General features: G+C 44.4%; 1 protein-coding gene across 1 annotated transcript; it reads right to left on the bottom strand.

Moving 5' to 3' along the window:
• Window positions 1-2897: 2897 nt before the first annotated feature.
• On the bottom strand, window positions 2898-12998 carry LOC306734560 (sine oculis-binding protein homolog; the record flags this gene model as incomplete). The annotated part of the gene is made up of 7 exons (XM_079215919.1): window positions 2898-3389; window positions 5350-7242; window positions 7404-7499; window positions 8854-9005; window positions 9752-9946; window positions 10255-10384; window positions 12906-12998. 6 exons carry the CDS (start codon window positions 12996-12998, stop codon window positions 5359-5361), a joined length of 2550 nt encoding a protein of 849 aa, XP_079072045.1. The 3' UTR covers window positions 2898-3389; window positions 5350-5358.
• Between the last annotated feature and the right edge of the window lie 456 nt (window positions 12999-13454).

The raw sequence follows: 13454 nt of genomic DNA, 5'->3' as shown, positions 1-13454 counted from the left end.
CAAGATACACAGTCCGGCTTCCGGCTCCACCTGTCAAACTAAAACTCTGCTCACGCGCCTCAAAAGCAGCTTATTATGTTAACTACCACGGAGAGTGAAAAGGGAAGTCCAAATTAGAAATAATAGAAATATTGAACATAATACATCAATATATGAATGTGTGTTTATAATTAATAAATACTAGTACTTTAACATTTTAACATTTTGTAAATTAGTAAAATAACTAATCTAAATGGTAGAAATATTCTAAACACGCTTACATAAACACAAATTAGTATGTAATATTTTGATTAATATACTTTTAAACATTTAGAACTAAAAGCTTTTGGACCTTGAGTTGAGAATAAACTTGCAAGCTCAAATTCATTGTTTATTTTCATTTTTTATTAAAACATGTTAAAGTTCAAACAGAATGATATAATAATAACAAAATAAAGTGCTGCCACACAATACAGTATAATCTTATTAGTAAGGTTGATTAGTGCTTTTATTTCGAAGGCAAACACGTGCATCCGGTTTTGTGCTGCCTAATTGTAGCCTAGGCCCTCCCTAGGTGACTTGCCAAACTTGAGTCCCATATCGGTTGCACTTCCTTCTTTTCCTGTGTACTGATAAGAGGCCTCAGGACTCCTCTCGAGTAGTTTGGTCTCTATCTTACCCCCGGAAAGTTTCCCCAGCCCGGGACTCTGGCCCTCTAACTACCTCCAATCACTGCTCCCAGTGAGCCCTAAACAAGCCGGGATTCCTGCTCTTTTATCTCATTCATCTGTTTTACCGTCACAGCTCAGGGCCTTGACTGACTTTTAGTATTCCAGGAATGCTGATGCACTGACTTGCAGACACGCTGGCACTAAAAATAGACATTTACAGGGATCACAGTATTTTGTCTGTCCTACAACTAATATCTGGATAGTTGTTTTATGCGTGTAACTCAGATTCAGAAGGTTAGGCTACAGGACAACACAAGCAATATATATATATATATATATATATATATATATATATATATATATATATATATATATATATATATATATATATAACACAAATAACTGTGAAAGCACACCACATTTTCTTGCTCTTAGAATAACTTTTATTTATTTTACTTTACAAAGAGGTCTCCACCAAAGCTCTTGGTTACTGAATCAATATTCAAATACAAACAATCTGTGAATAATCTATTCAGACAGTGGGCTAAATTGTTGACAGGGGAAGTCAGAAAGTACCAATGATTCTCAAGCAATAATAACATTTTGTTTTTGTCCAAACATTGGATTAACACACAGACTGTATCAGGTCAGAAATGGCAATGATTAAAATGTGCAATACAACCAACAACGGCAGTCTTTAACAGTGTCTTTTTCTGGCCTCTGGCGTCAGAGAGGAACACTTGTTGACACCACAGCTATTTGTACGCAGTGATGTCATCACTGCCAAAGTCCCCTGGCCAGCCGAGGATGACACTAACATAATGGCATGACCTGTGGTGAAGATGTAGGCTGGAATGAGTGGGGGAAATGTGTCGCTGCCATATAGGCACACACACACACGCACACGCACACGCACACACACACAAACTGAGTTTTGGAATGATGGCAGGGGTGGGTCACATTTTGAGTTATTCTAGTAGGCCATGATGACTACCTATCCCAGGGGACTGTTGAACTCTTCATTAAGAAGAGGCTTTGAAGGGCACTCTGGGTCTTCTTGACACTGCTGTAATGTTGAGTAAAGAGAAAATAATGGCAGCAAGATGTGGCGGACAAGCTATCTACTTGGCATTGGATATCAGTCAGCTGGCACTGAGTGCAGTGTTATGTTCTGTGCACTCATATGGGGTTCAACAGGCTGCCTATGGGCCTCCTGGTTTTTTCTTGTCAACTATGGGCAGGTGCAAATTTATGAAGGCAAACACTGCTCTCTAGTGGGGATACAGTATATAAAGACAAGGATTATTTAAGAGCTTCGGCACTCACAAAATACAATCATCAAAGAAAAAACATGAAGAAATATAGAACTTTTTTTGTGAAAATCTACAGATGCATCATCCATAAGTTAATATAACATCAAACAGTATCTTGTCGAGCCCAATGAGAAAAACTGAAATTTTACAATGGGACAAGTGTTGACAAAGCCTCGAAGTGATCTATCTGGATCAAATCTCATCAGGCATCCCCAACAGTGGGAACTGTAATACTGATTGCTGTATACTACAGCATTTGACGGTTGAGTATAATACCACATTTGGTAATATCACCAGCCTGATTTTTTTTTAGAATTGTCTGATCAGAACCAGTGACATTAAAAATAGTCAGCTAAACTGTCATGTGCCATGAATGTTCAGGGTCTTAAACATGCATGGCACTTCAAATTCAGATTTTCTATCAAGGTTTTGGCATATGAGGTGAAAGGTGAGGGACCGACGTCATCAGGACGTTCACAGACCATCTCAGCTACTGTATGTCAGTAGGTGTCCACTCATATATTCTATGTAGTTAGACTTTGTTTTAGAGGAGGCAGAGGGAGCATCCTTACTCCTTTAGAGATGGAGTTATTCTGCTCAGTTGTCTGTTTTAACAGCCCAGCCAGGCTCCACACAGTGTATAACCTGCCCAATGATAAAGTCTTAACCTCAGCAGAATTCTCTCCTCCCTTGAAGGAAGTGAGCAGAGTAGGGAATCACAGGCAATCAGTTGTGAAGAATTGAGCCTCAGAACTAGTGTGTTAAAGTGTACCATATTTAGATTGGGCGGCGAGGTGGAGAAGGGTATACCATATTCCTGGCTGTCGGTCAAAAAAAAAAAAGCTCCTGAAGCCTGAGCCCCCGTCGGCCAGGTAACCCAAAACCTGGAGTGGGGAGTCAGCGTGGGATATAGGGAGAGGAACAATGTGGCTCTTTGTGCAAGCCGGGCAGGGAAAACAAACCGTTTCCCCTGGAAAGAGATCATGTTCAGGCTCCATCTGAGAAGACCACACAAGGCTGATCAGAGCCCTGTCTGCTGTGTGGAGCAAGTAGAGGAGGAGGAGGAGGAGGAGGCGCGCATCTGGGCAGCCACACAATACACACACACAGACACACTTGAGGGCAATGTCAGACAGGGAGAATATCTGAGATGCTCAAGCGCTCACTGAACACAACATAACACACTAGCCAGCAATACTCTTTGGTCCAAGACAAAATGTGTGACTGTGTTGTGTTCTTCCTTCCACAGTGACTTGTGGGTAATATGGCCATCTGGACTGCTTCCTGGGTTGGCACCCTGCTGGTCTACAGGCAGAGCAACACTCTGGTGGGCTGAGGGACAGACTGGAGGTTGTTAGCACTGGCGGTGTCCACAAGAGGGCGTGGCACTGAATCTGGCACCGCCATACAGTGTTAAACAGGGTGTCTGTTCATTAGAGGGAGAGCAAAAAAAAAGAGTGGTGAGATGTTATAGATTCTGGGCTGATTCTAATTTCCATTTCTAGGATATCTTGTATCAACCTCTCCTGCTCTGGTCACTCATTCCTTAATCCACCCAGTCTAAATGAACACTGAAAATGAGGCTTTTAGTTGTGTCGACACTCAGATAACTTTCGCACAGGGCACAATCAAACCAAGAACATCTGGCCTCTTTCTCTCTCACACACTAACACAGACTTTCATTCAAACACACACATATTAAATGTAAACAGACGCGCACACACACACACACACTCTCATGTAAGGGCCAAACCAGGGTTCTGTACTCCCTCTGTCCTATTGCGTTTTAGTTTCAAACACTCAGCGAATACCCATGTGGTGGGATCGGATTACACGGGGCTATAAAATATCCCAAATAAAGACAAGGAAAACTGAGACGAAAAAAACGAGCTGTTTCCTGAGGTGAAATCCTCCACTTGGCTGCGGATTCTGTCAGAGTGGGATATGTTTTTAAAGACTTTTAGCAGTGGAGACAATGGAACAGGACAGCAATGTTGGGCTCAGAGCACGGAGGTGGCGAGCTAAAGTCATTCGCATACGGCAGCCAGCTCCCATTACACACAATACTGGGCCATAAATCCGTCTGCACGACACAAGCAGCATGCTGTGATTTCATATGTATTGGTTACTAAGGGGACGCATGAAACCACAACAAATGAAAAAAGAGTTAAGGTGGGAACTCATTTTGTGAAAGAGAATATTGTAACTAAAACATCTGCGGTATAAGAGAAAGGCTTATGTTGTGACTTCTCTTTCATCAGCCATCATTTTTAAACCGAATTATTACGCTTTGAATGGAAAAGATTTAGAGAAAGGCAGGCCAGTCGAAATCTAAACCATCTCTGTAATATCAGATTAATCTCAGGACATATAGTAAAATGGTAACATTATCTCCAAATGGCGAGATACCGGCAGATGAGGACCACGGGTGGTGTTACAGCCATTTGGACAACCAATCGGGCAAGTGAAATCGAGAAGCCCTTTGATTGGTCCAAAGTAAAGAGGATTTTCTGCTCTAACATCAACATCTGGTTGGCAGGGGACAGCGGTTTTGAATGAAGAGAAGGGAAAGGATTGAAAAGGGATAGAGGGGAGTGCACTCGAGCCGAGACGAGCCGAAGCCAGAACAGGGTGTCATTATGACATGCGTAATCGAAACACTATGGTAATGCCCCTGTGTTTTCTAGCCCCAGAGCTCTATCACAGCTCAGAGCTGGCTCTCATATTCACAGCGCCTTATAGTCTGCCTGACAATCACCTCTGTCTCTACAGTGACCTCAGAAACATGTCTGTCCAGCCTCACCGTTCATAGTGCAAGAAGCTGGAGTTTGACTTTGGGGTCACACTTAACCAACCTCACTTTATCTGTCTCTCTGTCTCAGTGTCAGATTAGACAGAGTATCTCATAACCTCAAGGTCACGGTTTGGATTTAGCAGAAGCCATCTGTCCTTCACCTACTACCTTCTCATACGTTGCAATATGCTCTTGATGCATCCGCTAATTGGTAAAATTGTATAAATCTCTCCCTCCCTCTTAAACATACACATATTCACATGTCTTGGCAAAACTGAGCCTAAAAAAGGCTGCATTGATAACAAAGCATTGCGACTGTCAGGTTGTGGTGAAGTGATTGCCTTTCAAAGTGACTCTCACTGCCTGTGCCCTCCACCTCCTTCCCCTATTGTAACTTTAGAGCCCAAAGGAGTGCTAGGTTACTGGGATTCTCTCTCTTTGGCGCCATGCTGTTTAGTGACCACGGCCATACTTTGAGACCTGCTATTAAGCCTGCCTGTGTATGTGTGAATGTGTGTATGTGCACATTTTCCAATCCCTTGTCAAAGTTGCATTTTAAAGTAATTGTTTGCCTTATAATAGAATCTCTCACCTCCATCCTCTACTTATTCTGATCACGGAGCCGTAGGCATCGCCTCTTCAGAGCTGGTTCCATGTCTCCAGTACTGGGCGTATTTGCAGGGCTCCGCAGGCTACCCTTGTCTCTGAGTTTGGGCAAGAGCAGCGGGGTGGTGGTCCCACCTGTCTTTGGCGCTGTGGGCAGAGCATAGGCATGGTCCTCATCAGGAACATGGGGGTCCTCTCCTACCTCCCCCACTACTGCTAAGGGTTCTTCTGACTGGCTGACTGGGCCCTCAACTCGCACTGGGCCAACAGCAGAGCACTTGTTCTCTTTGATGTCCTCCAATTCACTGAGCGCAGGGTCAGTAGGTGGTGCTGGTACCCGTTGGGGTAGTGAGGAGTCCGGACTGGCAGGGGCGGGTGAGGAGGACATCCCATTTGGACTGTAATCCTGAAATTTCAGGGCAGGCGGTGTGGCATCGTATGGATGGCTGCTACCCGTGGGACTGGGTGTGTTGTGTGAAGGTGGAGTGTTCGGGTCCTGGTGGTGGTAAATAGTGTCACGTGAAGGGGACTGGGGTAGAGGAGGGGTGGGTCTGATGATGGTGTGGAGCCCTGATCTGGTACCCTGCCCAGTTTCTGACTCTCCCGGCCCTGGTAGGTCCACCCCTCCATTGGCACTGGGCTTCACTTGGGTCCTTTGAAGAACCCTTTGGATGACTTGTCTCTCTGGCTGCTGCTGCTTATAGTCTGTCAGCCCCTCTGACCCTGAGACTGAGCAGGGGGATTTGTTGTACTGTGCTCTGGGGGAGGATGCTTCACTGTGGGGTGTGGATATTGGGGATGGGAATGGCCTCTCTGATTTAACCCAATCTGTGCTGGGGTTACATAACGAGGAGAGACATTGAAGCAAGGTTCCACTCAATGCATTGGCTAACAATCTGCTGTCCCCTTCAGGGATCCCTGGAGTTGGTGGCCTTGTAGCCCTGGCTCTACTCCTGTCTAACCCCTCTGGCACAGGTTGTATAACACCACTGTGAATTGGAGTTTCTACGTTTGATTTAGAAGGAAATGGAAACGGGATAGGAATGGGGATAGGGACAGGTAGGGGAACAATAATGGGATAAGGTACCAGGACAGTGGGATGGGGCAGGAGAGGACTAAATGAAGGAATACCATAGTTCATCATGGGATGCATTGGGACAGGGCCTCTTTGCATCATGTTCAGAGGAGAGTGCAAGCCAGGAAAGTAGGCTCCTGGGAAAGGATGCATCATTCCAGGGGGATTCATGGAAGAGGTTGGGTGCTGCATGTGAGGAGAGTGAGGAGGTCTATGGATAGGGCTTGAAGGGGGGCCTGGGTGTCTGGGAGGATTGGCATGAGGGCTTCTCATGCCATGAGCATGAAGAGGTGGTCTGATGAAGGGCATGTGGATTTGCGGTACCGGCTGATGTTCCAAAGGGAGGCGAGGATGAGGTGGAGGATGAAGGGGACTAGGCTGTGGTGACCCCTCCAGAGCAGGGGGAGGAGGATGGATGGGTCTCTCCAGGGTCCTCAGCCCATGCATCTTGGAATTAGAAGAGGATGTCTCTGAGAGGGACATGGAGGTGGATTCTGCTGATCCATGGTTTTGCGTAGGCCCTCTAGGGGAAAGGTTTCGATGACGAGCTTCTCCTGCACTGGTGCTGCTGCTCCAAGATTCAGGAGTGAGTAGCTGTTGCCCGCCCACAATGGTGTCTGCCCTCCCCTCCTGGCTGGTTCTGCTTGGGCTGGAGCTGGTGAGAGCTGCACGGGCTTCCCGATAGAAAACATCCATCTTGTATTGATTCAGACACTTGGTGCTACAGAACTGAAGTCGTTCCTCGCCAGATCCGAAGTCCAGGTATTCTTTAGTGTGACGGACATGCTTGCACCAGTCACAAACCTGTGGCACAGGGGAGAGAGACTGTGGAGGGTCATTGCAGTGATATGTCCTAGCTGACAAGATACATATGTATAAAGCAGTTTACTCTTGTAACTTTAAAATGTATTACAAATTATTATTTACATTGCAAAACAAAAAAACATTGATTAGTGTCCTCTTACTCTGACATTGCTGTTTATCTTTAACACCAGTCTGGGCGAGTCCTCTGTATGGGGGTGTTGAGGAGATCTCTCACCGTGGAGGTCTTCATCTCGTGCCTGACAGGGGAAAACTACAGTGTGACATAAACCCCTTTGAAGCAGTTTGTCAGACCTAAGTTCCTCCTACTTTTGATGGATTCACTTTCCAATTGCATGATGATGAAGTAGCAGTTGCTTTAAATCAATATGCTACACTGGAATCATCCTGTGGTCTTTTAACCAAATTTGAGTGCAGAAAATAGCAGAAAATATTCTAAACACACATACACAAGAAAATAGCTTCTAATTAACCTCTTTGTCAACAAGGTTAGGAGCAGTTTGAACTTCATGCATGCCACCAAACCCTAAAGGTCAATGTAGGGAAATCACTGTGTTGTGAAACAGATATGATTCTACAACCGATTATGGAGATAATGCAGGTGATGTATCGTCATATAATTAATGGCCTTGCCAGTATTAATATAGGAAATTCCTTTTGATTCATGTAAGATGATCTGCTGCCGATCTGAGTGCTCCCCCATCTCTGTAACCCATTGAGTCGTGTTGAGTTACGAAACATGAGGCAGCTGAAGGTAAGGTATGCACTGAAAGTGGACACCTCGCCCCAGGCCTCCTGGCCTTCCTCTCAGACAAGCAGCAACAAGCCAACGGCAATGCTTTCCTCCCCGCCTCCAAAGAACTAGAGGTCTTGTTGCGCAGAGTCAGTTCAGCTCTCTTTTTTGTCTCTCTTGTCGTTTGAATGAACCTATCACGGTATTAACAACAGTAGGGTGAAAAGCGATATAGTTGCTTGTCATACCGCACCTCTAAAGAGGGTATCCATGTCGTAATTGAAAGTGAAAAATCACTGCAATGGGCATTAGAGCGGTTCACCATAGTTGTAGCTTTCTTGTCCCCAGACCAAAAGCCACTTAATGGCCAGCCCCTCCTCCATTAACACAAAACTGATACTAAGTGTCCTCTGCAAACTTTGACCTCGCTACCTCCATTCCTATACTGGGTCCTCCATAATGACTAGAAAGTGTGTACTCAGAGACCCCCCCTTTTAAAATTCCTGTAAATTAATCCATCAGTTATGACCTCACAAGATCAGGAGTATCTGTTTCTGAAGGTCTGTTTACCTGCCAGAAAACACTTGATGCCTGGGTCTCCTGTGTATGGAGAGTGACACACCCGGACAAACTCTGTCTGTATAAAGTACTTGTATGTGTGAGTGCATTTATGTGTGAGAATCTACTGCACACAACATTCAAAAATACAAAAGCAGATCTACAGATCATTCACAATATAGGTATTGGGATTTCCAACATCTCACCGACAATGTACAACATGCCCCACCTAAATGTTTATGACCATCAAACAGTGATGCTGATATGTATTTTATACATTTTTAGTTGACCCTGACACTTACCTTATTGCGTTTGAAGTAGGCCCGTCTGCAGGCGGCAAAACATTTCTCACTGCAGAAGCTCTTGAGCTCTGAACCCATACATAGAGAGTAGCGTTTTACCCCTTCCTTCTGGCACCAAACGCACACTATCTGCACATTCTGTACATCTTCCACTGCAGGGAAAAAGCAGAAAAAACGTTTGAGGAATTAATGAGCACAATTTGCAAAAGTCTCACTAACCGTTTTTTCTAAAACAGCTCAGTTCCAATATTATTTCAAGAGAGCCAGATATCCTGTTGCACTCGTGTTATTTCTTATTATCTGCACCACTGCTTAGTGCGGTTTGTAAGATATACGGACCCTGACACAGAATGAATGTTTGAATTGTTTTGATGGCTAATTGAAACGAAACAATGACTGAATCATTTTGCACCCAATAGGCTCAAATACACTGTCAAAACAACAGAAAAATACATTACTGCTCAGTATTTTAAGGTCAGGCTATAGAGCATACAAATCAACTTATTTGGATAAAGTGAGCTGAATCCTCTTGAGCTGCAAATGGCTTGTAGTGTGAAAGCAACATATTTGCAAAGTGATATATCTCAGAGTGGAATTACAGATAATTTATTTTATATACAGCAATAATAACTTGACTGAAAACTCAACAGATAAATTAAGGTATGCATGTAATGTAAATTAAGGTAAAAAATTAAATAAAAACGATCCTTTTGACTGTTTACATGGCTTCTATGAATGCATATTCCAGAAACCTATCCACATTGCTCACCCTGCACTCTGACTTTTCACATATACACAAAATACAAGTCATGGATTATGTGTGCATGTGTGAATCTGGGGGCAATATTGCATTACAATAAAAGTCTAACACTCATTGTAAAGTTTGGTAGCCCACTACCTGCTGATGGCTTTATAAGGGGTACAATGACAGGTGCAGTCTTCTGCTCCTTAGAGGTGATCATGGATGAACTAGTTGAGGAAGAGGAGGGTGAAGAAGAGGGGACACTGCAGGACTCTCTCTCTCCACTTTTCATGGCGAGGACCGAGTGACCGACTTTGGTGTCCACGCTCTTGGGTTTTGGCAATGAGTTCTCTGAAAGACATAAACATATTATAATGCTTACGATTTGTCATGTAATACAATAGTATAGTATCGCTTACACAATACTGTAATAACTGTTGCACTCAGAACAATGCCCTACACAGATTATTAGTACAGTTGTGTTGAGAAACAATAGATGTATCTAAATCGATGAAATTTGAGAAGCAGCAACTACACGAGATATGTCTAGCAAATGTGAATAGTGACTCAATGTCTGCATTGAAACCTGCAGAACCTGTTGGTGTAAATGCAAGAAGGCTCTTCTGTTCCAACAGTGAACTGTCGACACCTGCCCTCACCTTTTAGCACAGACACGTGCTGACGTCTCTCTCTGTAGTTTCTGATCTCGTTGGCCTCCGAGTCTCTGAGGTCTACCTTGTCGTAGCCGTACCATCCCAGCAGCTCGTTCATGGTGCTTTCTGCAAACGTCTGAATGAGAAAAAGAGGAAAAGAAATCCCTGATTAACCTTCTATGTAAAGGGATAGGGTAACTGAGCCATAGCCGGCCTGCAAATGGGAAATTGTGACCGTACATCTTAGGGTTGTTAGTGGAACGTTTTATCCTATGTTAAACATAATCAGACCTTCCTACTCTGAATCAATGCGAGGGATTCTTTCTCAGCCTCAGCCCAGTTGGGGAAACGAATATGGGCACAGTGGAGTACAGTATGACGCTTTTTCCATGATGTATTCAAGTTGTTTACTCTCGCTAAATCTGAGACGGAAAGGTTTAAAACCTAACACCAGTGTGAAATCTATGAATCATCCTTTGTTTATCTCTGTTAATTGGAAAAAAGAGGTAGAAAAGAAAACTGTTCCCCACAGATGGGATGTGTGGTCTCCCCTTTTTTTATTTTTTATTACGACCAGATGAAGAAGAAAAAAAAAGAAAACCACAAAGGTCTCTCTCTCTTTATCCACCCACCTCTCTCTGTGGCTTTGGGAGAACCGGATTGGAGGAGAAACCTGATCCGGAACGGGCAGAAATCAGAGCGGGACACCCTACACCACAGCGAGGTCCCACGGTTCTCGGAAATGCCCCACTCCTCTCCCTTCGTCTCCCTCCAGTGTCCACCACTCTCTCTCTCTCTCTCTCTCTTCTCCCCAGCGTTCCCTGTCCCTCCCCTCTCTTTCTCCCTCACCTCCCATCTTCACCAACCTCCCCTCCACCCCAGCCAGCACCTTCCAGCCCTGACACCCGACACAGCGCTGCCTCTCAGGTTTCACCCTTTTTCCAGCACAGCCAGTCTGCTGTGGTGGTGTTGTAGTGCTGTGGTACTGACTGCACATTCTTTCCCCTGCTTTCCTCGCCCCGACCTCTGCTCTGCTCTAGGGCCTCAGCGAAATGGATCTCTCCCTTGCTCACTTTCTGCTGTGTATGTGTGTGTGGGTGAGTGCAAGCAGTGGTATCATATCCAGCTAAATATGCCTAACGATGATTAAAGTTAAGTATCCGGTGTCTGGTGCTGCGCTCGGGTCTGACGTGGAGGGAGTAGGTCTGAATGTGGTGTTGAAACAGATGTATTTCAGAGACAACACTCGGCTGGACTTCAGCTGAGCTAGAAATCAGATTGCCTGCCTTCCTGTCTGCCTTTTTTTCTCACCCTTTCCTCGCCCTTTCATCATTTGACTGATTTCAAATGGTGGAGAATGGTTTTACATTACAATTTAAGTCTGGTATGTTTCACATCTCATATCATTTAGATATGTTCTCCTGTATGGTTGTTATTTGCTGTTTCTGTTTTCCTGTTAATTTTTTTTTCTCCTTCCCTCACCCCTCCACTTCCCACAATGTTGTTTTTGTTTCTTTTTGGCAGTTCTGACAAACATCTGCTTTGTGAGAGTGACAAGCCATATCCCAAACCACAGAGAGAGTTGCAGCCAAAGGCAACAAACCAGGGCCGACCCTGAGATTCAGCCCAGGCAGACGCACATCAAGCATGGATAGCATTTCACATGTTTTGATTAAAATTAGTTAAGTTGTAACACTACACCTCCCCTGGATATCAAACGCTACAATCCAAACCACTTACACAAAAAGAGCACATTTCCTCTCTCACGAAAGGCCAAAATCTCCTCCCCCTGAAACAACTTGCCTGTCTTTTTAGATTTCTGACCTCCTGCTTGAAGGAGCTTCAGATATCCGTTACCACCACAGTCAACACTCTCAAATAGACTCAGTCCAAACCCAAACAAAGCAGACAATCCACGGATTAGTTTCCATGTAGTAATAGGCTCACAATGTTGGGAGGGAATTATGTCTGTTACTGTTATTTAACAGTGACTGTCATTTAAAGCAAAAAAAGAGGAGAAATGTTTCAGGGGCATTCCCGAATGAACATTATCTCTAAATAGGAACTTTATTTTGGTGTGAAATGTACATCCTTTAAAATTGTGTGGTAACACTTTAGTTTGTTCCCAGTGTAGGTTATAGGCTATTTAAATTATATAAATCCACTCTCTCTTTTTGAAGGAATAAGGGCAAGCCTCTGTGCGTAAAGCAAGAGCTGGGAAGAGGTGACGCACATCTGGATCTCCGCTGGACCTTAAGGTGTGCGCGTCCGGCCACAGCTGGCTGAACATGGCCAGACTTTTATTCACAGCGAACATCTATAATTAAAACGCCCCTTGTCTCTGTGTGTGATATTTTGAGTTTATATTCACGTGATATGATTCGTTATTGTCCTCCCGAGGAGTGCAAACTTCTAGAGTGTTTTTTCTTCTTCTTTCATGACGTCTGATTGCTTGAATAAACGACAAGGAGAGCATTCACAGAACCCAAACACAGTATGTGTCTGATTACTCCCGGCATTGATCTGTGTTGCCTCGCTCTCTCTCCCTCTCTCTCTGCTCTGCGTAGCAAGACGTTGTGCGCGTACAGAAGTTACTGCTCGGTCAATTACACGTCTCACTTGATAAAAACTATAGTGACACACAAACTCACTCTCACCTTCATCTCCTGGTTGATCTCCCTCTTCACAGGGTGCGCAGGTTTCCTGCTGCGTTTATTTTCCGGTGGTCTCCCTTTCTCCATCTCTGGCATAGTCCTGGTCGGGCTGGATCCGACCTGGATCACAGTTGGGTGTCAGCTGGAGGGTTTTTAGCGGAGTAACTTAGAATGAAAGCTGTCACTCCCAGTGACAGCGGCTGTCATTCCCGGACGCCTGAGTCCCTCATCTGGGGCTTCACACCATCCGAGTCAACTGAACATGCGTGCGCTCCGGGCTGGAGGCTCCTGCGCCGAACAATCCTATCTCTCTCTTCTCCCACACCGTCAAGCATCTGCAGGTAACAAATATAGAGCTTCCGGTTTTACCTTTCAGAGTAAATTCTTAATTGCGACCTGAAGTAACGTTGTTGGCCAATTAAGATAGATAATCAATAACTTAATAAAGGCATCTTGATGTGTGTATGACTCAAACCAAATGAAAAAGCGTGCAGAACGTATGGTCAACATGCAAAAATATGTAAACATTGTTGATGTCAGATACAAGCCAAT

This window comes from Taurulus bubalis (assembly GCF_910589615.1).
Source record: "Taurulus bubalis genome assembly, chromosome: 3".
Classification (NCBI taxonomy): domain Eukaryota; kingdom Metazoa; phylum Chordata; class Actinopteri; order Perciformes; family Cottidae; genus Taurulus; species Taurulus bubalis.
Note: the sequence above shows the minus strand (reverse complement) of the source record. Positions and strands in the feature narration are given on the sequence as shown.